The 23,342-nt window shown below is 57.8% G+C and overlaps 2 protein-coding genes across 4 annotated transcripts in view; one reads left to right on the forward strand and one right to left on the reverse strand.

Moving 5' to 3' along the window:
- Window positions 1-306: 306 nt before the first annotated feature.
- Window positions 307-6,293, forward strand: ABTB1 (ankyrin repeat and BTB domain containing 1; the record flags this gene model as incomplete). 3 transcript variants are annotated; one of them, XM_084247623.1, is made up of 12 exons in its annotated part: window positions 307-362; window positions 1,406-1,468; window positions 1,558-1,613; window positions 2,552-2,696; window positions 2,796-2,982; window positions 3,081-3,126; window positions 3,508-3,624; window positions 3,711-3,829; window positions 4,096-4,194; window positions 4,298-4,465; window positions 5,474-5,674; window positions 5,746-6,293. In XM_084247623.1, 12 exons carry the CDS (start codon window positions 307-309, stop codon window positions 5,950-5,952), a joined length of 1,464 nt encoding a protein of 487 aa, XP_084103749.1. In that variant the 3' UTR covers window positions 5,953-6,293. The 3 variants fall into 3 exon arrangements, with proteins under 3 accessions (XP_084103749.1, XP_084103750.1, XP_084103751.1); XM_084247624.1 differs by having other exon boundaries at window positions 2,823-2,982; XM_084247625.1 differs by lacking the exon at window positions 5,474-5,674 and having other exon boundaries at window positions 2,823-2,982.
- A 6,122-nt stretch (window positions 6,294-12,415) lies between these two features.
- Window positions 12,416-23,342, reverse strand: part of MGLL (monoglyceride lipase) — a 97,114-nt gene continuing 86,187 nt past the window's right edge. The window contains exons 7-8 of the mRNA XM_084247101.1: window positions 15,717-15,932; window positions 12,416-12,990 (exon numbers count right to left, since the gene is read on the reverse strand). Coding sequence (XP_084103227.1) covers window positions 12,865-12,990; window positions 15,717-15,932 — 342 coding nt within the window. The 3' untranslated portion in view covers window positions 12,416-12,864. The remainder of the gene's footprint in view (window positions 12,991-15,716; window positions 15,933-23,342) is intronic.

Consider the following 23,342-nt stretch of genomic DNA (forward strand, 5'->3'; position numbering starts at 1 on the left):
GGCGCCCGCGCCCCGGGACCCCCATTAAACCCGCCCGGAGACCTCGCCGGGCCCAGCGCGGCCGCCTGCCCGACTCGTTCTTGCCCGGGCGCGGGGCGGGGGGGCGCGCAGGGCGGGGGGGCGCGGGGGGGCGCGCAGGACTGGGGGCGGGCGGGGCGCGGGGGGTCCGCGGGGCGGGCGGGCGGGCGGGCGGGGCGGTCCTCCGGGCGCCAGGCGCCGCTGCGGAGCGCGAGGGCGGGGCCCGCGTGTTTACATCCGCCGGGGCCTCGGCCGCGGAGTCTCCCCTCGGGCCCCGGCCGCCGCGCCATGGACACCAGCGACCTCTTCGCCAGCTGCAGGAAAGGGGACGTGGGCCGCGTGCGGTGAGGCGGCCGCGGGGGGCGCGGGAGGGGAGCGGGCGGCGCCCGGAGCCGGCGGCCCGGAGGGTGCGGGGCCGGCGCGGCGGGGTGGGCGCCCCAGCCGGCGCGGACCCCCCAGCGGGCTCCTGGGCGCCGAGACGGGGGGGCCCCCCGGGGCCTCAGCCCCCCGCGCCCCGGGGCGGGAGGCCTGGGCGGTGTTTCACTTTCGGGGGTCCGGAGCCCTCCTGCGGGAGAGGACGCTCCGCGCGCACCGGGGAGAGGCGCGGGGAGGGGGGGCCGCTTCTGACTGGGGGCCGGGGAGGGGCGGCCCGGGGGGCCCTCGGGCGGCCTGGACTCGGCCTGCCTGGGACCCGGAATGGCCCTCCGGTCCCCGGGGCCCCGCAACTCCTAAATGCGAGCTTGATGCTGACGTCGCCGTCTCATTGGCCAGGCTGCGGGGGGAGGGGGGCCCTTTTGGCGTGCGGGGCTCTGCCTCGGCCCCTGCCCACCACTGGCACTCCCGGGCGGGCGCGGCTTCGCTGTGCCCCGACCCCACCCGTTTCCTGAGGCCTTTCCGGGCATCAGGTGCCCCTTAGGAGTTAGTTGCTGCCCCCAAAGCTAAATGCCGCTCAGCACTCCCAAGATCAACCGGGACGTCCCCCCAGGCTGCCCTCAGCCGCGCCCCGCGCTGACCCTGCTCCCCGCCTGCCCCGTCCCGGGAGCCACCAGATCTCAGAGCTTCCACCTTCTAGAATCCGGCCACTTCGCTTGACACTTGCACACCGCTAGAACGCCTGCTGTAGCTTCCCCGCGGCTCCCCCGTCCACTGGCCCCAGCCAGCCCTGCGCCCCAGGGAGCCAGCGGGTTCTGGAAGGGACGGATGCCCCATCTTTCTTCCAGCGCCTTCGGGCCACTCGGCCTCCTCAGCCCAGGCAGGGGCTGTCCCACGTGCACCCCCGTGGGCTCCGCCTCTGCTCTGACCTCCCTGGCGCCTGCCGTCCCCTGGGTGGTCTCCCCCCACCCAGACCTTGCACCTGTCTGACGGGCTCTGACCTCCTCCCTCCCAGGTACCTGCTGGAGCAGCGAGATGTGGAAGTGAATGTGCGGGACAAGTGGGACAGCACCCCCTTGTGAGTGCCAGGTGGGAGGGTGGCAGGGGCGGCGGGAGGGCCCCTGCAGCTCTGACAGCGCCTCTTGTGTGCGCCTTCCTCCCCCTCAGGTATTACGCCTGCCTGTGTGGGCACGAGGAACTGGTGCTCTACCTTCTGGCTAATGGTGAGAGTCGGGCAGAGGCTGTGCGGGCTTGAGGGCACATGTCCATATTTGCACACATGGCCCCTGTGTGTATGTCTTTCCCTTGCGTCCTGCATCCAGCCAGAGAGTAGTCAACTGACTGTCAGAAACTTGTCATGTGACCCCCCTCCCCATCTTCACTGCTACCACCCAGCCCACCGACAGCCTCTCTCCCTGGAGCCCCGTGCCAGCCTCTGGTCTTGATGCTGCCGCCTTTGCCTCCCCTACAGTCTGTTCTCCGTATTGCAGCCAGGGAGTCTCACCCCAGTGACTTCCCACTGCCCTCTGGTCGGAGCTCAGGTGCCTTGTGCCCACTGAGCAGCCACACTGGTGCCACCCGGTGCTCCAGCACTCCAGGCTCGCCCCTGCCTCAGGACCTTTGCACTCACTGTTCCTCCTGCTTAGCCCACCCTTCCCCAGATCTCTGCATGGCCAGCTTCTTTACGTCATAGGTCTCTGCATGTTGTCACTGCCATGGTGACCTTCCACGACCCCCGTGTGGCAGCTGCCACCTTGTCACCCTTTATATTGCTTTGTTTTTCTTAGTAGCGCCCGGCACAATTTGTGAACCCACTTACTATTATGTCCCACAGGAATGTCCACTCGGTGAGGACAGGCTAGTCCGTTCACGACTGTGTCCCTAGTACATAGAACAGGCCTGCGCTCAGCTTAGTGTAGGCTGTCTCCGTGCGTGGATGTGTGTGTGTGCGTGAACACGAGTGTGTCTGTGTCACTGGGCCCAGGCAGGGAGGATGCCGGGGTCCAAGTGGGCCCAGAGGAAGTTGGGAAGGGTCTCCAGCGCTTACAGCTGGTGGGAAGAGGGGAGGAGGTGAAGGAGATTAGAATTTCCCTGCGGCCCCTCCCCAGCTGCAGCAAGCAGCCCCAGGACCCTGCTGACCGGGGAGCCTTGCCGCCCCCAGGAGCCCGCTGTGAGGCCAATACCTTTGACGGTGAGCGCTGCCTCTACGGGGCGCTGAGCGATGGCATCCGCCGGGCCCTGCGGGACTACAAGCAGGTGACGGCCTCTTGCCGGAGGCGGGATTACTATGACGACTTCCTGCAGCGGTGAGCTGGGGTGCAGGGTGGGCCTGTGCACGTGGCCTCGTGGGGTTGAGGGTTCTCCTGTGGGATAGAATGGGGCCAAAGTGGTCAGATTCAGCACAGCCGAGCACCCCCTCTTCTGCCCCCCAGCCTTCTGGAGCAGGGCATCCACAGCGACGTGGTCTTCGTGGTGCATGGGAAGCCCTTCCGGGCACACCGCTGTGTCCTGGGTGCGCGCAGCACATACTTCGCCAACATGCTGGACACCAAATGGAAGGGCAAGAGCGTTGTGGTCCTCAGGCACCCATTGGTGCGGCCCTGGGTGCAGGAGGGTCAGCTGGCTGCCCGGGGACAGCAGGGGGTGTGCTGGGCAGCTGCCTCTGACCTTCTCTCTGTCTCTGCCCATAGATCAATCCTGTGGCCTTTGGGGCCCTGCTACAGTACCTGTACACAGGTGACCCCAGGACCGGGGTGGGGCCCGGGAGGGGGTGTATTTCTCTCTGGCAGCAGACCCAGGTGTGGCCTTGGGCCGACTTTCACCTCTGGGTGCTTCGTCTCCTATAGTGTGGGGTCTGTCTGGCTGCCCCCGGGGTGGGTTATGACGGGGCTGGTGCGCCTGCTCAGGAGCTGCATGTTCCGCCAAAGACTGAGCCCCTCTGCGCTCTTCTGGGCCTGTGGACCTTGGGTGTAGGCTCTGATGGGGAAACCACGGCACCAAGTAGGCCTGGGAGACCCAGGCCTGGAGCCGAGTGGCTGGCGGGAGGGACCGTGCTATGAAGCTGTGCCTGGGGACAGCCAAGCGCCCCTCAGGCCCTGAGCCTCCCGCCCCACTCAGGCCGCCTGGACGTGGGTGTGGAACACGTCAGCGACTGCGAGCGCCTGGCCAAGCAGTGCCAGCTGTGGGACCTGCTCAGTGACCTGGAGGCCAAGTGTGAGAAGGTGTCTGAGTTCGGTGTGTCCAGGCTTCGGGGTCCAGGGCCGTAGGCGGGAGCTGGTGGGGCGACCCGGCTCCCTGAAGTGGTGCTCTCCCCACTGCAGTGGCATCCAAGCCAGGCACGTGCGTGAAGGTGCTGACCATCGAGCCCCCACCCCTGGACCCCCGGCTCCGGGAGGACCTGGCCCTGCTGGCCGACTGTGCCCTGCCCCCCGAGCTCCGCGTAAGCACCGCAGCCTGGGCCTGGAGGCGGGAGGCCAGTGTGGGGCCGGCGGACCAGGCTGCGGGATTAGGTCCCGCACGCAGGGCTCAGTTCCTGTGTGACCTTGAGCCTGTCCTCTTTTTCTGAGCTTAGGCGTTGGCTTTTGTGTTTCAATCTGCAAGTGGGGTCTCAGTTGTCCTCTGGGACTCAAACTAGAACAGGGTCCTGGCTGGAGCCCGTCACTCTCCTTTTGCCTGCACTGATGGCGCCTCTTCTCCTGGCCCCAGGGTGATCTCGGGGAGCTGCCCTTCCCTTGCCCCGATGGCTTCAACAGCTGCCCTGATGTCTGCTTCCGGGTAGACGACTGCAGCTTCCTCTGCCACAAGGTGCCGCCCCGCCCCCGCAGCCCCTAGTCCCCACCTTAAGCCCTGGGCCAGCTCACCCAGGCACAGCCCTGGCCTGGTCCCTCCTGAGCCCAGCCTCCCCCAGGCCTTCTTCTGCGGCCGCAGCGACTACTTCCGGGCCCTGCTAGATGACCACTTCTGCGAGAACGAGGAGCTAGAGGCGTCGGGCGGCCTCCCGGCCATCACCCTGCACGGCATCTCGCCCGACATCTTCACCCACGTGCTCTACTACATCTACAGCGACCACACGGAGGTGCGGGCCTGGGCCAGTGGGGCGCTGACCAGGGTGGGTAGCTGCATGGCGGGGTCTTCCATGAGGCTGGAGCGCTGGCTCACCTGCTGCTCTCTGGCTGTGAGCCGGTGGCAGCGGCACTAGAGGGAGCCGGGTTGGTGCCATAGCTGCCAATGAGGCGAGCTGGGGAAGGGGCTTCTGTCACTGGGAGAAGGGCGGCAGCCAGGGGCCAGCCCGGCTGTGACGGTCACCTCCCCTCCGTTCTAAGTGCCCGGCTGTTCCCTCGGCCTCTGATGGGCTTCCTCCTTGGCCTAGCCCTCACCTCCTTAACCGCATTCCTGCTGCAGCTCTGTCCAGTCTCTGCCCCTGCCACCAGGTGCCCTCCTTTACCCGCCCCGTCAGCTCCTGAAGGAGCTTTGCCCCCTTGCAGGCAGCTTCACAGTGGCCCTAAGCCTCTTTGAGGGTGGATTCAGCCCCTCACAAGCTGTGTGATCCTGGGCTAGTTATGCAACTGCTCCATGCCTCAGTGTCCCCCTTTATAAAATGGGGGCCTTATAGTTGTTACTCCTGACATCTTGAGCAGATGAATGTGCATGTCACAGGCTTGGTGCTCACAGCCTATGATGTGGCGGCAAAGGTCCTGCCAGTCTGTCTGCAGCCCGCTCCCTGGGCCTCCACAGTCTGGACAGGAGCTGGGCATATGGCCTCTTGGGTTCAGGGTACACCGTGGGGGTAGAAAGAGCAGGAACTAGATACCCCGTCTTCAAGGTCAGCCTGGTTCTCTGCTCCTCACAGAGGAAACAGGCACGGAGAGTGGAGTGACTGGGCCAGGGTCTCACTCCGAGATCACAGGCCTGTTGTGTGGTTCAGGTCCTGGCATGTTTCCGGGAAAGGCCCTGCCTGCTGCCTGGCCCACAGATATGCCGGGAACACAGGACTCCCGGGCTCCTCTGCCCCCAGCCTTGGCCTCTGGGCCCCTGCAAGACCTTAGGGACCTAGCGCCCCCCCCAACCTCTTCCCTCACGGCAGCTGCCGCCTGAAGCAGCCTATGATGTGCTGAGCGTGGCCGACATGTACCTGTTGCCGGGCCTGAAGCGGCTGTGCGGCCGCAGCCTGGCCCAGCTGCTGGACGAGGACAGCGTGGTGGGCGTGTGGCGCGTGGCCAAGCTGTTCCGCCTGGCGCGGCTCGAGGACCAGTGCACAGAGTACATGGCCAAGGTCATCGAGAAGGTGGGCCGGGACACTGTGGCGGGCGGGGGCTGAGGTGGTAGTGGATGTGCCCTGAGCTGGCCTGTCCGCAGCTGGTGGAGCGGGAGGACTTTGCCGAGGCCGTGAGGGAGGAGGCGGCGGCCGTGGCGGCCCGGCAGGAGACGGACTCCATCCCCCTGGTGGACGACATCCGCTTCCATGTGGCCAGCACGGTACAGACGTACAGCGCCATCGAGGAGGCACAGCAGCGGCTGCGGGCTCTCGAGGACCTGCTGGTGTCCATCGGCCTGGACTGCTGACCTGAATCACCCAGGCTCCCGGGACTGCACCCGTGGCTGCTTGTGCACAGCTGCTCTTCCTGCTCCTTGCACCCATGGGTGCATGGCGGACTGCGGGGTCTCAGTGGAGTACCCCAGCCCCTGTGCCTGGGCAGTTCTTGGGGTGTGTCACCTTGGGATGAGCCCCCTCCCCCAAGGCATAGGCCAGCCCCCAGGTCCTGGGGCTGGTCCACTCAGGGAAACCTGGGGTGGGGGTATCTTAGGGCCCCCTTCAGCACCCCTCTATCCTGGCCCTCCTGGCCCTGGTTGGCTGCTTCCCCAAACCCACTGTCTCCTCCTGTGCGCAGGGCCAGCTGGGAGGCAGCAGGAGTGTCTGCGCGGCAATAAAGCTTGAGTTCACTGTGGGAGCCTGGGACTGTGTCCTGGCAGCCCGGGGAGGGGGTGGAAGTTGGCCTGTGCCCCAGCGTTTAGGGCAGGAATTGGGGAGGGGCCTAGGGGAGCACTCTGGAGTTGAGGCCCCTCATTCAGAGTAAGAAGGGGGGCTTGAGTGCACGGCAGGAGCTAGTGGGACTCCCCTCGGTTCCTCTTGGTGGCCCTGGGAGCTGTGGCGGAGTAGGGCTGACTACAGGGCCAGCAGCTGCTCCCCCGCAGACAGCCAGGACTGGCTCTGGACATAACTCGCTAGGCACAGCTGTCCATCAAAGGCTGGCCCCGCAGCCGTGTGGTGTGACTGACCTCCTGCGCCCCACAGCACGGAGGGCAGCGGTGCCAGGGACAGAGGCCCAGCCAGCCTGGCCGCAGCAGTGGGTGCGGAGTGGGAGGGCGGGGAGGAGGCTGCTGACCCTGCCCCACCCGGGCCCAGCTTGCCGCCCATCTCACCCCACTGCACTGGCCACAGGCCAAGTCGATCTTGTTATGGCTGAGGGACTGAGGACTGAAGCCACCATCTCCCTCAGCCCAGGGTCAGGTGCCTCCCTGGCCTCGCCACAGGGGCTGTGGCATGGTTGGGGGCAGTCTGGGGTGCTTTCTCAAGATGCCCTTCGGATCCCCCACTGCTTGGGCCCTGAGGCCAGCAGCCAGCTGTGCCATCTACTGCCTGGTCACCGCTCTAAGCCTCAGTTTGCCCATCTGTAAATTGGGAATGTCTATGGTTGCCACTCCTCGCTTGGGCGTCCAGTGAGTCACCACAGCACCAGCTGGACCGCAGGGAGCCTGGGTGTCTGTGAAATGCTGGGCTCCACCCGAAGGAGCCAACATATGACACATTTAGACGTTAAAACATTCTAAATCACTGGTGTGTCTTTTAGTAGGTATTGGGGGGGAACTACATCAAAACCCATCTTTTTTTTTTTTACACGGATACTTGAAATGAAATTTTGCCACAGATTTCAAGTAAAAACACAAGTGTAGGTTTAAGGAAAAATATCCCTTTAAACTGATAGCTCTTTAGTTCCCTGATAGAAAGCACATGGAAGGCTCACAGTTCAGGGTTGACACCCCCAGAACTGCCCACCCCCAGCAGCAAGGCAGACACACCCGGCCACACCATGCCCTCCTGCAGTTTCGGGCTTTCTGTCCCAGGTGTTTACGGCAGTGTCATAAATACTAACAGGAAGCAACTGCGCTGTCAGTGGTAAGCAGGAAGGAAGTTACAGTAGATAGATGTGGGGGTGCTTCCTGGGCCTGAAGATGGTCACTCAGCTTCTGTGCATGAGGGGCCATTCAGGCTGCCTCCTGGCACCCCCACCCTCCAGGCCCACAAACGGGGGAGCCCCCAGAAGGAACAGATTTGGCTAAGAGTTGGATTTCATCAGACTTCTCTTGAGAAGTCAGAAAGTGGTTATCCCACTTTTAATTTAACAAACCAAACTTCTGTCCCTCACTTAACGGCTTTCATTCATCCAGCCTCTCTGTAAAACTGTTGAATGAAAGACTATTTTCATATCATGGACTGGGAAATACATGCATTCTATCCCAACGCAAGAGAGCCCCCCACTTTTCACGGATGGAAAAATACATCAACTGGACAATTGAAAGGGAATAAACAACTTGCATATCAAAAATGTAATTTGGGGATAGCTTGTTGCACCCCACAAAAGAGGAAAGTGAGTCGGGGGGCGGGATGGGGACAAGGAAGCAAGTGAGCAACAGCGCAAAGCTGAGTCATGCTGGGACTGGAAGCAAAAGGAAGCCGGCAGTCTTGCGTCTGTCTTAGTATGTTGCAACTTGGTTCATTGTAAATGTTTTGCATTAAATTCAATTTAAAAAATAGTTCCAGCCCACAGCAAGGTTTTTGATTCATTAAAATAGGACTTAATTACTGAGTCTTGGGGTGCACACTGACATTTTGTATCAAGGTCAGTGCCTCCCTTGCCTCCCCCTAGTCCTGGCCCTGATCCAGTTGCATGATGAGCTAAGTCTAAGTCTACAGAAAAGAGTTAACTTCTCCCCACTTACCCTGTAATATCCTCCCCACCTGGGGGAAAAAAAAGCCTTTGGTCTTTTCTTTCCTCTACACAGCTGCCAGTGCCCTCCCACCACCGCAGACAGAGGAAGCCCTGGGAAGGGGGGCTGCCTTTGGCCTCCAAGTCAGGAGTGCCCTCGCCAGGGCCCAGGGCAGCCCCAGTTCAAGGAGCAGGCAGTCTGAAGGCATAAACTGTCACATTCGGAAAAGTGTACCACTGACCTCGGAGGATTTACGATGGGAAGGCCCTGGGGCCTCCAACCTCAGGGAGTTTCTTCTTCTGAGCCAGGAAGCTGCCCTCGGGCAATACTGCTCCCTGCTGGTCTGAGATGGGGCCTCGACCTGGGCAGAGCTCAGCAAACGAGGAATCCCTGAGCCCCTGCTTGCTTACCGAGCTACATGGAGGCAATACCACCAATCACCCACAGCTGGTGTGAAAATGAATTGGGGTGTCACTCCTGCTCCTGTCGGAGTGGGGGTTCCAATATGGATTTCCATTCTTTTCTGAAAGATAAAACAAGTAATTTGGGCATATTTTTAAAACTTGTCTGCGCATTTTCCAAAGAATTATACCTGATCCTCCTGTTCCTCCGGGCTCCTGGGCCCTCAGCTGTGGGCAGCCGCCAAGCCTTTAGTTACGCTTCAGTAACTGCTGGTTCAGTGCCCCCTCCTGGTCCATCCCCACCACCTCAGCCTTGGTCAGGGCCTCCCGCCCTCTAGGCCTCTTCCCCCCCGCCCCCCCCCCCCCAGCCCATCCTCTCAGGGAACGCCTTGGCACGAGCACTTCGTTTTCAGGCACAGGCTTCCGGCTGCTCCTGAGAGGAGCCCCTCTCCTCTTCTCCGACTACCTGGCTGTTTCCCAGCCTGCCTGTGTTTGTGTTTAGTTGTGGCCGTGCCACCAGATTCTAGACGTGAGCTGAAAGACTAGAGGCGACCTCCTTCCTTTCACGTCTTCCCTCCTGTGAGCTGGAGCAAAGATATGGAGGCAGGAGCTGGAGCAGCCAATTTGGACCATGGGCTGGAGGAAGCCAGGTGGTGGGGACTGCTGGTCTTAACCCTAATCCAACCCTAACCCTAACCCTAGGAAGCAGGGGCAAGATGGGGAGAGAAAGAGTCATGGCTGTCCCTTCCCTGCTAGCTTCCATTTTGGTCAAGGCTGTGGCCTGACCAGCGGTCTGCTCTGAGTTGCAGCCACACTCCTCCAGTCAGGCTGCCAGCGTCCCCCTGTGGCCACTCCTGGTACTGCATCTTTTACTGACTTTCCTGGGGCTACACCATTCTTGGGGGGTCCTGGGCTTCCTGCGGCCATCCTGAAAGTCTCACTTCTAGGACCCACCAGTGCTCCCTCTGCCCCCAAAGCTTCCTGAGCCCTCTCTGCTGCAGGCCCAGCACCCCACTTCTGTTCATTTCCTGCTCCCTCAGGGCTGCCTCACCAAGAAGGTGGCTGGCGAGGAGGCCGGTGTGTCCCAGGCTGATGGACGGGGGAACAGGGGCAGGTATGGGGGTCACGGGCCTGGGTCGCTCTGCTGGATAAGTACCGTGGTCTGACCTGAGTGGCGCTGGGAGCCATGGGAGGACACTGAGCAGTGAAGGGCCTCATTTAATAGCCCCTCAGGCCGCTGTGTGGAAAGAGCGAAGGAGTGTGGAGGAGGGGTAGAGCCAGGGATCCGAGCCCCACCCGTGACAGAGAGACAAGAAGACACGTTCCGAAAACATCTGGTTTATTAGGATTAGCTGTGGCATACACTGGTTCCTCTAACAGTTCTAAACTGATGCGCGTGTCCCCGCTACAGTATACATGTAGGATGTGGCTGAGCTGCAGCGACAACGACAACCCAGTCAGTCACTGGGGAAATCACTGATCCTGTCAGCCGCGGGCGAGAGAGAAAGGCGCGTGGGTCCTGCCGTCGTGCCGAGCGGAGCTGGGAGGGCGCTCGCGTGTCCTTCATGTGCTCACCGTGAGCCCCCAGACACTGAGGGGAGAGCGGGGGACACTGAAGGGCAGCAGGGAAGTGACCTGTGTCTCCTGCTCCCATCCCTGCAAAGGAACAGGGCCTGTGAGGTTGGGACCCCCACAGGCTGCAGGTGGCATGTTTTCCTAGAAAGATTTTCAAGTGTGAACCCCGTTTCTATGAGGGCCAGGCGGGGCCTCCACTTCCCAGGACGCTGCTGTGTGAAGTCAGAGCTTGGCCTCAGCGTATCTTCCTCGAAAGAGCAGGACCTCGGGCGGGTTTGGATGAGCTGCCTCTCCAGGCTCCCCCAGTCTCTGCCCTCCCTTGTCGTTGAGCGACCTGGCCCCGGCTCCACCACCCTGCAGCAAGGGCGGGACCTCGAAGCGCCAAGGCCCAGAAGGGTTGGCACGAGCCGTCACCACTGAGGCTGAACTCAATTCAAGACTCGCGCGGCTTCCCGGGACGGCAGGGCCCAGCCGGCTCACGTGAGGCTCAGGTGCCCGATGGGCTGAATTCCCGTCCTCTCTGTGGATGAGGAGACAGTCCGGTTTCAATTAATATTTTTTCTTTTTAGTGCAGGTGATTCTGTAACTGGAGGTGTAGATGTGACGGAGGTTACCTCTGCAAGAATATACTCATGCATCTGAGGGATTCCCAGCCAAACCGTGGGCCCGACTGGTAATCCGGGAAATGCCGCGGGCCTCCATTTTCTGGGCGAGGAGGAGGGTGGAGGGCGCAGACTGTGGCCGACCTCTCAAGCTCCAGGCCTGGGGCTTTATGGGAGGACGTCTGCGCTGAGAGGTCGGGGCCGACCTTCGCCGTCAGCACACATTCTACCTTTTCTCCTCCATAGAGCAGCCAGAAAAATAAGAGGGGCAATGGAAGCCGCTCTCTGTGGGCCCCTGGGCCCTGTCCCCCGGAGAGTGGGTGCCTGGGTGCTTGCCCTCCAGGGCTGGGCAGGAGAACACATTTGAGCCCCAGGCAAGTGTGACCTTCAGTGGGAGTGGGTGCCCAGTGGAGGGAGCTCTGGCGTCCACCATTGTGGGCGGGGTTTCTGGAAGGACAAAGGAGATGCCCTCTCTGGGGACCAGAATGCATCTGGGAAGAATAGCCTGTGGGTGAGGGGCAGTGGATCTCACCGCTGGAAGAAGTGGGGTGGGAGTCCCCACTCCCAGCCTCCCTGTCAGAGGGCCCAACGGGGGAGCAGCCGCCTGAAGTGTGGGCCACAGGGCTCCTGGACTTGCACTCTCAGGCCAGCTGGTGACCCCAGCGGCCCTGCCCCACCCAGGGTCATGTTTGCACTTGGGAGCCCATGAGGTAACAGTGGGTCCCACTGGAAAGTGAAAATTTTCTGCTGTCCCCATTTATTGCTGGCACTAAGTGAGGGCCAAGGGCAGGTATGGGTGGGGTTGGCACCTGAGGAAGGCAGGTCAGGCGCTGCTGGGGCCCGGGCTGGGAAAAGTTGGCTCCTCTCCATCAGCCGCTCCCCAGTCTGCTGCTCCCCTCCCATGACCCCGCACAGGGTTGCCTTGTTGGGACCCTCTTCTGCCACCAGAGGTAGCTGTACTGCCAGCCCCGAGGCTTCTGGGTGCTGTGGGCCCAGCTCCCGGGCCAGCGGCCCCTCCTGTGCCGGGGCATCAGGCTTCCATGCCTTTAAGCCCCCTTCGATCCCACCCACCCGCCCCCCACCAAAATAGTCTCTGCTTTAGAATATACATTATATATTAGATATTTCATCTGCAATACAACTGTCCTCTTGTGGTGTCAGGTAAAATCAGTCACAGGAGGAAAGGCAGCCCCCGAATATATACAGCGCTTGGGCGGCGGCCTCAGCCCCCTGCAGGAAGGAACATCTTCCTGCCTGGTCTCTTGTGGACCAAGCTGCAGCCCACACCAACACCCAGCTCTGGGTGGACAAGGCCTGACATGGGTCATGGCCTTTGAGGAAGTACTGGGCATTTTCTGGGCCTTGGAGGGCATGTGAGGCCGCCTGGGGGAGCCGGCGCTGGCCACCTCATCCCACAGCCAGTAAAAGGCCACCGAGCAAGGCTGGTGGGAGAGGGCTGCTGGGCTCGGGGTGGAGGAGTGGGCAGGAGGGGAGACTCCTCCAATTATTGCAGTCAGGGGTCCCCGGAACACCAGGAATTCCTGGGCACCTTTGTGGGAGCCGGGAGAGGTGGGGCAGAGGCTTTGCGTGCTTGAAGGGCATTTCAGCCCATGCCCTCACTGGGAAACTACCCGAATCTTCCTCTGTTTTTGCATAAAGTGTCTACCCTTAGTTAAGGTAGACTCAAGGGCGGACAGCCTAACATAGGACAACAGTCGGTTTTTTCTCTTTTTTTCTTTTTTTAAAGTAAATTGCACTAGGGAATCCTCCAATTTATAGTTTTGTTTTGTGTGTTTTTTGTTGGGTTTTTTTTTTTTTTTTTTTTTTTTGCAAACCACATCTGCAAAGCCAGCTTCTGCCCTTCCTCTGCCCGCTTCCCCGACTGTGGGACAGCCGCCTGGCCAGTGCGCTCAGGGCGGGGACACCTTTCTCGCTGCCGCTGTCCTTTGAGAGAACCATAGGTTTATTTCTTGGAAGACAGAGTTGGTTACTTCAGGAAGTTCTTTGTGGAGAACATGGTAGGCACCTTCGTAAATCTGCAATTAGGAGAGGCAGGAAGTCAAGGCTATGGAGGGAGCCCTTGAAGCCCAGGCCAACACCTCTGAACATGGCCTGGTTCAAATGAATAAAAATGTCCCCTCGTGTTCTAGCACCTTCCATTGATCCCACTTCTCCGGCCCACTGGGACTGGTCCAGGCGTCATCTCCATCGACAGCCCGTCTCCACGGCCCTCCCCTCCTGCGGACATTGGCTCATCCCCATCTGCTCCTGTTTCCCATTCCATCAGCCCACAGGTGACCTTCCTGGCCTGACCCCGGTGACCTTCAGACCACCCTTGCCTGGGCACACTTTCTGCTCTAGGATGACTCGACTTCTTGGCATCATTCAAAAGTTGATCTTGGTTAATCATGTAGAAACACATTCCTCCTGGGTTTCCAGGGCATTCTACCTGCGTGGGCTTCTTCCTGCCTCTCAGTCTAGGCTGTGCCCTGCCGCCTATGACCGGGCTGGTGGCCAAGGGCACGGCCACGGCCCTTGTTCTCTTGCTTCCTAGTCGTCATGTCCAGTTCCGAAGCTTGATAAAGTCTGTGCTGGTGACCCGAGCATTGGCACCTTCTTGTAAACTCTAGATGTGGACACCCAACTAACTACTGCCATTTCCAGTCGAATTTCTAATCTCCAAATGTCTTGGTTATTTTTTTAAAGTATGGTTAAAAAAAAAAAGGTAATATTAAATTACCATTTCTAAGTATACAGTTCAACAGTGTCAGCCTCTTCACACTGGTACACAACAGCTCTCTCTCTAGAACTTTCCATCTTTTGAAAATGAAACGACCCCTTATACATTCCCCCTCTTTCTGCCTTCTTCCCCAAGTCCTAAGCTACCCTTCTTCTTTCTGTATCTATGCTTTTTGACTACTTTTAGATGCTTCATTTGAGTGCGATCATATGTTTACTCATTTTTGACTGGTTCATTTCCCAAGGTTCACCCATGTTGCAGCATGAGTCAGAATTCCCTTCCTTTTTATGACTGCATAATATGCCATTGTATAGACCACATTTTCTTCATCTGTCAATGGTAGGTGGCTTCTATCTTTTAGCTCTTGTGGATGATACTTCTGTAAGCACAGGTTGCAACATTTTTTGCAGATCCTGCTTTCCATTTCTAATGGGACTCACTAATAGCGATCAAAACAGAACTTTTGGTATTTCCCAAATCTGTCTCTCTCCCAGTCTGCTCAAGTTCAGAACCCAGGGCTCATCCTTCATTGCTCTGATTTCACTCCCTATGGTCCACTCTCTCTCGGTCCTCCCCCTTCTGATCTTGGGCCTTCACACTGGCTCCTCCCTTGTTCTAGAATGTTCTTCTATTGCTCTTATCACTGTCAGACCTTAAGCCCTGAAGTCGGTGCTTCCTCTGCTCCCCCACCCCAATTTCCCACTCAGTTCCCCTTGGGATGCCGGCCCTCTCCTTCATCATCTCCTTACATTATCTGTTTACTGCTCACCCCTCTGGGACTATTCCATTAGGGAGGTCAGGACTTTGTCTGTTTTGCTCTTTGGGCCTGGCCCAAGGTAGGCACCCAGTGAATACTAGGATTAAAGAAGGAACGAATGAGTGGAGAGCGAGTGAATAAAGAGCGTGTTCTTCACCCTTTCTCGGGGACCACGGGCTCCAGGTCAGTGTCAGGGGATGCCTATGTGATGCCTTCACCCAAACTAAAAAGTGCCCCTCTGAGTTTTCACTCTCTCTCATGACAGGGTCAGCCAGTTTTCTTTTTTCTTCTTTTTCTTCATCTGTGACTCTATCTGGCAGTTGGAGTGGGCCAGGCTCTGCAATTCACAGTGGTGTGAGGCACGGTTTGCAAAGCTGTGAGTCTTAGTATACACAGTGTGGGGTGGAACGGGCAGTGGGCTAAGGTTGGGGGGCCTGAGTTGGAATCCTGACTCACCACTTGTGGGGTTGGAGCTGCAGTGACTTGCCTGCTTGCTTTCTAACAGAGGGGCCCTGGACCCAGGGCCTCCAGCTGTCTATGCACAGGTTGTGGGGGCCTCCACTGTAGGGGACTTGTTCATTCCGGAATGCACCCTGAGGCTGTTCAGGGCCAATGGGCCCTTGACAGGCACACAGTGGGTGTTTCTCCTCCCTTCCTATCTATCCCTCCAGCTGGGGCTCTTCCCAGGTCAATCAGGCAAACAAAATGACCCCCAAATAGCATTTCCATCTCAAAAGCCCTCCAAATGGGTCTACCATGGTCTGTTCTGCCTAATATACCACATGGCTAAGCTGCAGGTACGATCCACTCTTCTGGACATAATCTTGAAGATTCCCTTGCAGATCACATGCTGCCAAGTCTCACTGCCCCTTTGTGCCCAGAGGCCCTGGTGGTGGTGGCAGAGGCGCTGCTGCTGGTTCAGAAAGCCAGTCCCTAGGAGGCCAGGTACGCCCATGCCCTTGGACATGACAAGTCTCTAGGGAGACTGTTTTTGCTCCATGCCTGCTTGGGGGTTTCTTTTGCTGACTGTGAGATCTCCTTCCTTTCAAGCTCTTTCATGCACAACAATCAGCTAATCACTCGTGTGCTCTCTCAGATTTAAAAGATGCCTCTCTTTCCGGTACTCTTCCCTAGCAGGGCCAGGCTGCCCCTATCCTGAGACACCTCGCCTGGGGATGGCCCGCTGGGGGTCTGGGTAGACTGTCAGGAAGGGAGACCACCTTCCCTGGCGTCCTCAGGGGAAGTGAGGAGGGGCAGTGGCTCACCTTGAGTGTCTTGTCCTGGCTCTTGGCGGACTCCATAAGCAGGTAGGCCCCTTTGCTGTCGCATAGGCGGTCAGCGGAGCCCTGGAGCAGCAGGAAGGGCAAGGTTAGCTTGGGGAGGGCCCGCTCCACCCTTGAGACGGCATTGAGGAGCTGGATGCCGAAGCACACTTTCAGTCCTGCCCGGCAGATGAGGGGGTCTGAGTTGTAAATGTCCACCTGGAAGGAAAGAGCGAGAGGTGGGTACCACCAGCTCCCGGGTAGCCTCGCCTTCAGAGGCCCAGACCTAGCTCCCGTCAGCTCTCCTTCGGCTTTGCCCAGAGGGTTGTTTGTATGGGATGGAGCTGGGTGGGGCGCTGTACTCGGAGCCTCTCTGCCCAGGCTCTGTTCTGTGTAGGCCACACTCATGCTATGACTGTAGACTGTTTCAAGTATTGATTTGTGGTTTTGAAAATATAAGCAGCACCATAGTCTTCGCATGGATTATTTCACACAAGAAGAGCTCCAAAGGGGTTTGCTGTTAGTCTGTGAGGCTTTTCCTTTCTCTCTCCCTGACCTGGTGCCTACTCGGCTAGAGCGGGTGGTGGGCATACACAGGCTGCAGAGGAGGGAAGGGGCCCTGCATGGGGCATGTGAGAGTGCCCGGAAGGTGCTTTGGCACTGCCCATGGGCTTCAGGAGGAGCAGGGCTCAGCAGGTCAGCGCAGGTGGCCCTGTGTCCTCTGGGTGGCCATGGCTGTCCCTCCACGGGACACGCCCAGGTGCTGGGGTGTGAGGCCCAGAATCCAACCAGCTTTTGTGGGGCTGTCCTGGAACCCTGTCCCTGCTCTCTTTGGCCCAAATTGGCTTCTGGCTTTACTCTACTCACCTTCAAGGGAAAGAGGTGCCAGTTCACTGTGATCCAAGATGGGGCATCTACCACACAGAATCTGGGTGAGAAGTTTCTAGAACTCTCTCAAGTGCATATGGGCAGGTATGAGGCCATGCCACCCCTTCACTCTTTTTCCTCATCCTTGCCAAAGGGTTCTTGGCTGGTTGGAGGGGTGCCACGTGGTGTTGAGACTGGCAGAGGGAGCACAGGGACACCTCAACCCAGGGGCAGCAGAGTGTCCTCTGTGTTCTACTTGCATTCTCGGGTGGGGGGCTCGCACTGCCCCTTTTGTTACCACTGCTAACAGGGCCTTGGCCAGAATGCTGGATTCACTCTAGGAGGGGACAGGCTGTCTTGGGTCACCCCTGCCATCTCTGATTCCTCCCATGTTGGGGACTGAGCTCGGGATGGCCAGACCATTTGTGAAAAGCCGCACGAGGTGGATTAGCCACTTCCTGCAGCTGAGCTGGCAGGAATCCTGCAGGGCCAGGCCATCTGTTAGGGGGGCTGAGAAGCTTGAGACTGGCATGGGCAGGGCACGGCCACAGCAGGAGCTTAGTGGGGTCTGCAAGGAGCCCCGTTTAGGAAGAAAGCTGTGTGGGGCCCATGAGAGCCCTGGGATTGGAATACACGGAGGACCGATGCTAACGGTGAGAGTAACGGCTACTGCGGGCCACACAAGGGCTCGCTGCACACCATGAAGCCAGGGACCACGGGGAGGATCTCATTTAGCAAAAAGAATAAGAATAATGGACACTTTGGAACTCTTTTCATGGGCTTGACACGAGGGGTTCAACCATCTTGACCTTCATGACCTTCATAAGCATCCTCTCAGGGTCTGGCTCTCCATTCTACAGAGGAACATGCTGGCTTGCTATTAATTACCCCAATTCCAATGGGGGGGGGTTGCAATTGTATGGGGAATATAAAAATAAAATTTATTATTTAAAAAAAAAATTACCCCAATTCCTATTCTCCCCAGAGAACCCTGAATGTTTAGTCTGGCACAATCAGAATAAAGACTACATTTCCCAGCCTCCCTTGCGCCAGAGTGGTCACATGAACAGGAAGTGGGCACCAGTGCTCCTGTTCACCCTTTGGTCAAGGTTTGTCCTCCCTTTGCTTTTTCCCCTCCCCCTTCCTGCCAGGGCATGGGAAGAACAGGGAGACCGCTGGGGCCACAGGGAGGTGGGTGCACCCTGGAAATGGCTACAACATGGTTTACACTGATAAGGCATCACCTGGAAAAATAAGCTTCTCTTCTGTTTAAGCAACCTCTGCTGGGGTTCTGGGTGTCGGCAGGCTGACGGCACCCCATGGCATGCTGCAGGGCCGGAGTTCCTTATGAGCGCCCAGGGCCAGAGCCCATTAGCCCACCTCCTTCCCAAAGCGGCCTGACGTCTTTCCCTGCTGACCCTGAACATCACAGACATGAGAGGCCCCTTGGGGAGTCTGCACTGGGTTTAAATCCTCTGGCAGCCAAGTGGCTTCCTGCTCTTGGCTTCTTTGTCAAGGTCTTGATCACGTAGGTCTGTTTACACAAGGCCTATTCTGGGCATGGGAAGAGCTGCCAGATGTGTGGGAGAAAGGGCAGGCCCCTGGTTTAAGCCACAGTGGGAAGCAAGGGACAAAGAGAAACTGGGACCAGGGGGCGGGGGGGAACAGGAGGGCGATACCACATGGGGAAACTGAGGTTCAGAGGGCCCAAACCCTCCCCTCAAGTAACCATTCTGGCCCAATCACAGTGACCTTTGATTTTTGAAAGCTGAAGATCTAAATCCACCAAAAGTCCTCCTTGCTGGAGGAGGGCGGTGGCTTGTTGCCACAGGCAGCGGGCAAAGAAGTGCTCCCTCCCTCGGAGACCATGCCCAGGTCCAGGAAGAGTCGCTTCAAGACCAAAGACCACAAAGACAGTCTTAGTGTATGGTTCCAGTACAATGACATCCCTGAATGGCAAAATTAGAGGAAAGGTTGGCAGGGCCAAGGAGGGGACGGAGCAGGAGGGAGAGGACAGTGGGAGGGATCTTCATGGTAGAGAAATGTTCTGTATCCTGACTGTGCCGAGTCGGAGTCCTGACTGGCTGTGATAGCATCCCAAGGACTTGATATCATCCTGGGGGAAACTTGGAGGGGACACGTGGGCCCCTATGTTATTTCTCATAACTGCATGTGGATCACATTTATCTCCAAAGGTGTTTAATTGAAAGCACACAGCAAAGCCCCAGCCTTTGGTACCCCTGCTGCTCCTGCGGGCTAGGAGCTATGAGTGCTGGGGACACACTGGCTGCAGGCCATGCATCAGGTCCAAGTGCTGAGTCTCTGCTCAGAAAACTGACCCCTGGGGGTACGTACACTGAGACATCAAGCTTTTTCCTTGGGGGTCTGACTGAATCATAGGGGGAGACTGGAGCAGCGAGGACCACTCAGCCCTGACATTTTCTAGCTGTGTGATCTGGACGAGGTTCTTCACTCCTAGATTCAATTTGCTGAATCCGTGAAATGGGTATGATAGTGGAAGTCCCTGGACAATGCTGGGGGGGCGGGTGCAAGGAGATGATGTAGCTGCAGTGACAAGCCCGCCGTTGAGCCCACAGTAGTGTCCAAGATGCACTGGGTTGCCTCAGAGAACCCCAAGCCCCTTCCTGGGCCTGTGTCTCCATCTAGGGGACCTGGAAGGTTCCCCTTGGGTTTTAAGTTTTACAATCTGTGGATATTCTCAGGGCCTTGGTGTGTTTCAGTGATCCTCTAGAAACTGTGCTGTTTTGGGGAGCTCTGAGGGCTCTCAGCAAGGTTGAACTTGACAACCAGGAACATGCCAACTGGGGCTTCCACCTTTTGAACACTGTCCCTCTGTGGGAAGACACTTTGCCCCGAAGCACAGTAAATATAGCTGCAATCCACAGCGGGGAGTTTCTTAAGCTTTTGGTTGAGCAAAACCTAGGCACCACCCCTAAGTCAAATGTCCAAATCTATTTTTAAGAACTGGAACGAAAAGTACATTTTTAATTAGTATCATATTAACAATAAGTAACACAGTGACCCTTGTACTCTGTGCTGTGTTAAACATTTTACTTGTACTTGTTGTTCACAGGAACCCTGTATAGGGACCGTTATTTTTACCACCCTCTTACACTTGAGGAGACTAAGGCTCAGAGAGGCTAGGAAACTCACCCCAAGTCACACAGCAAGTAAAGAGCAGAGCCAGAAGAGAACTTTAGCAGTCGGGCTCTCCCATCAGCATTCTATTGCCTCACTATACGATGCTTCCTGTCTAGAGAAAGTCAAGGTGAGTCCTCCCGGGAGCAGGGGAGGTGGTGCTCCTCAGAGAAAAAGTGGTGGGTCCCTCAGAGAAAAAAACATCTGGACCTGACAGCAGGCGAAGTGACTCTGTGGGTCCCGAGGTGGCCCAAGAGGGTGGGGGCGCCTTTCTGGGCACAGGCAGGCTCGTGCCCTCCCTAGGTGATGTCAATCACGTAGCTCAGCTTTCACCCTTTCAGGAAGCCTTCCAGACTCCAGACCGCATGCCTATCTCCTCCCCACTATGGCGTGACCCCTAGGGCGGGGCTCTGTTCATGCTGGTCTTTGCTATGTCCTGGCACAGGGGCCTTTGGTAACACTGGTTGAAGCAACAAGCTAACCTTTCTCTAACACACCTCGGCACACTGAGCCTGGTGCAGATCAGAACCCTGCCCCGGGCTGGCTGGCCAACAGCTGGCAAAGGGGCTGTTCACAAATGCAATGACACCCACGGGCCTTAGAAGAAAAGGTCCTTCATTACTTCCCTAGACAAAGAATGACTGGCATGAACGTGGAAAATGCCCGAGGTTGCTTGGTATAGCTCTCCCTTGGCCACGGGGCTGTGCTCTCATGAATGCCAAGCTACAGACTCTTCTAAATGCAAATAAGAGTTGATCATAGAAATCAGCCTGGATACAGAACACACTGCACAGGGAAACAGCCCAGGGCCCGTGCATGCTGCCACTCTCCCCACGCCCCGCTTGGGCCTGACCAGCTCCCTACAGCTGGTTTGCAGTACTCAACCAGCCCCCTGCGCTCAGCACCCACATTCTGCCAAACTCCCTGCTCCTAAGAACTCTGCCGTTCTTCCCCCCGACTCACCCTCACAAGGGCCAAGTTCACGGCTTTTGAGGCCACAAGTGATGGACTCCAAATGCCCCACTGCCTCTTCCCTCATCACTCCCTCCCCGCTTTGTACCCCTGGGGGCTGGCATGGCTGTCCGTCCAGCCTTCAGACCCTTTTCTTGGATGCCTGTAGAGTCTTTTATTGGATACTCAGTTCAGCTGCCCCTTCCTCCCAGAAGCCCTCCATCCTCCCCCAGTGCCCTCCCCGCACACGGCAGGAGCCACATCCAGCTCCGCTCCTTTCTTCCTGCACTCATCTCTGTACCTACAGACTGGCCCTGACCTTCCTAGTTTTCAGAATGCTCCTTTCCCACACCTTTTCTCTCCTCAGCCAGCAAGCCTGTCCCCTCTTTAAGATCCAGTTCCAGCATTTCCCCTACTGATGGTGTCCTGACAGCACTGGGGAAGCTGGCATTTCTCTCCCCAGATCGCCAGTATTTTCAACAAAACTTCTCTAAAAATAGCTGTGATAACAACAGCTCCCCACGCTGCTCCAGGCCACTGAGAGAACCTCAAGAGACCTGAGGGCACTGACATAGAGCGCGGTTTCTGACATCACATGGCAGCACCAAGAGCTGGAGCTGGAGAGCTGGGTCTGGGCTTGGGCGCGGTGCTGGGAATTGTGTGCCCTTCCACTGAGCCCTCTGCCTCTTGTCCTCCGTAACAGAAGGGGTGATGGCCTTTCCCCCTTGAAAACAGGGAAACTCATCAGGTGTTTCCAGCCTCCCCGGTCAGGCACTTGGCCCAGAGCAGGAGCTCCATGAAAGTCTGTTGACTTGAGTGCTGCCTGCTACCGGATGGCAGAGGGGAGATAATGGGGCCGCTTGACTCGACAGAAATCTCCCCTATTTTGCCTAAGCACTAGGAGGCCCAAGCGAGCGCCCTCTCTGACATCTACTCCCCCTGGCCTGCCAGTCAACCTCTGGGGATGAAATTCCTGAGCCAGACAAGAGCCACGGGAAATAAGGGGGAAATAAGGACTACACGGGAGCAACCAGGATGCGCCTGTATGTATGAGTTGCCACTCAATCAAGGACAGGTGTACAACTGTTCTTTTCCAAAATTACTTTTTGCTATTAAAGTTGAACTCCAGACACTCTGGTATCTGCTTTTTTGAGTGAAGAGCTGGACTGGAGATCACGGCCCTGTGCACGTAGAACAGTGGTTTACACAAAGGTCCTGGAGTGTCCTTCTAGAGGGCCGAGGATCCTCCACAACCAGAAGTGACACGGGAAGTCAACCTCACTTCCATCTTGAGAGTGGGGGAGGAGGGTCTTCCTTGCCTTGAATCTTCTCCCCTTTCCTCTGGGAGCCTCACCCTTACACCTGGGACTACCCCCAGAAGTCTCTGAGTCACTGGCTTTTCTGCTGCCATTGAAGGTGCTGACTTCCAGGATGGGCTTGTGTGCGTGGGCTGAGGAGGGCTGGAGCAGGAGCCAGCCACGGCAGGTGGAGCCCCACACCCCGCGTGTGCAGGGCCTGAGAGAGGGAGGCCCACTCACGTTCTCCCCGACAGCTGCCCTCTTACAGCAGTAAGCTCCAAGAGATGGTCTAATGGCTCATTATTTTTTTTTTTAAGGCCTTGGTAAAAGCTGCCTCAAACACACAAGTCTTCTGTGGGGAATATAAGATATGAGTGATGGAGACTCGCAGAATAAAATCACCCAACTGGGCTTACGAGGAAGTGAATAACCCATCCTGAGAGGGGACTTCTGTGGGAGGCTGGGGCCGAGGGACAGACAGGGAGGCTGGGGCCTGGGGATGGAGTGGGAAGCTGGGGCCTATCTTTAGCTGTGGTTTCAATTAGTCAAAAGCCTCAGTATGGCCGTGTTTTCCCAGACCCAGCAGGATCTCAGAGGGCCGGGGCAGATGTGGCCTCCTGGCAGCGTGGGTGGAAGAAGCGCAGGGAGCAGGGGAGCTGGGCACATCTGAAATGCTGGGTGGGGGTGAGGAGCAGCACCCACCTAGAGAAATGAAAGGAAGCAGAGTAGGCCACTCTCGCAGCTCCGGGGGCTGGGGGAGGGCGTGCAGAACTCGCCATATGGCCTGCCAGCGTGAATCTAAACTAGCCAGGATGTGCTTGGAGGCCCTCCCAGAGTATTTATAGAGAACAGAGCCTTGGTTCTAGAAGGCAAGCAGCCTCACTCTGAAGAGTGATGTCCCTGGTAGATGTCTTCTCAGAACTGCGGGGCACCCTCCTCCCTGCCTCTATCCAGCTCATAGGGTTGAAAACTGGATTCCAGAAAGCAAGCAGTGCCTTCTGGTTGTGAGTCACTGGAGGGTCACCCATGACTTGAGGGCACGAAGAGAGTCTCAGTGATGCCCTCCTCACATCTTCCCCAGTGTCCTTAGCCAGGGAACTATTTAGAACATTCCAGGCTTTTCAGAGTGGGAGGGGTTCATTACATTCTGAAAAACCCATTGTGGAGGGTGGAACGGTTAGCCTGTCAGTACTCCAGTGTTCTGATCAGGGACTGCAAATGTGTAGACGCACAGAAAAAAAGGCCCAACTGGCAACTTTGTTAACCAAGATTTTAGTGCCAAGAGCGCTTGGATCAGAGTAGAGAGATCTGGGCTCAAGGCCTTACTTAGTCTCTCTGTGTCCTTGGGCAAGTG

Source organism: Talpa europaea, assembly GCF_964194135.1.
Source record: "Talpa europaea genome assembly, chromosome: 11".
Classification (NCBI taxonomy): domain Eukaryota; kingdom Metazoa; phylum Chordata; class Mammalia; order Eulipotyphla; family Talpidae; genus Talpa; species Talpa europaea.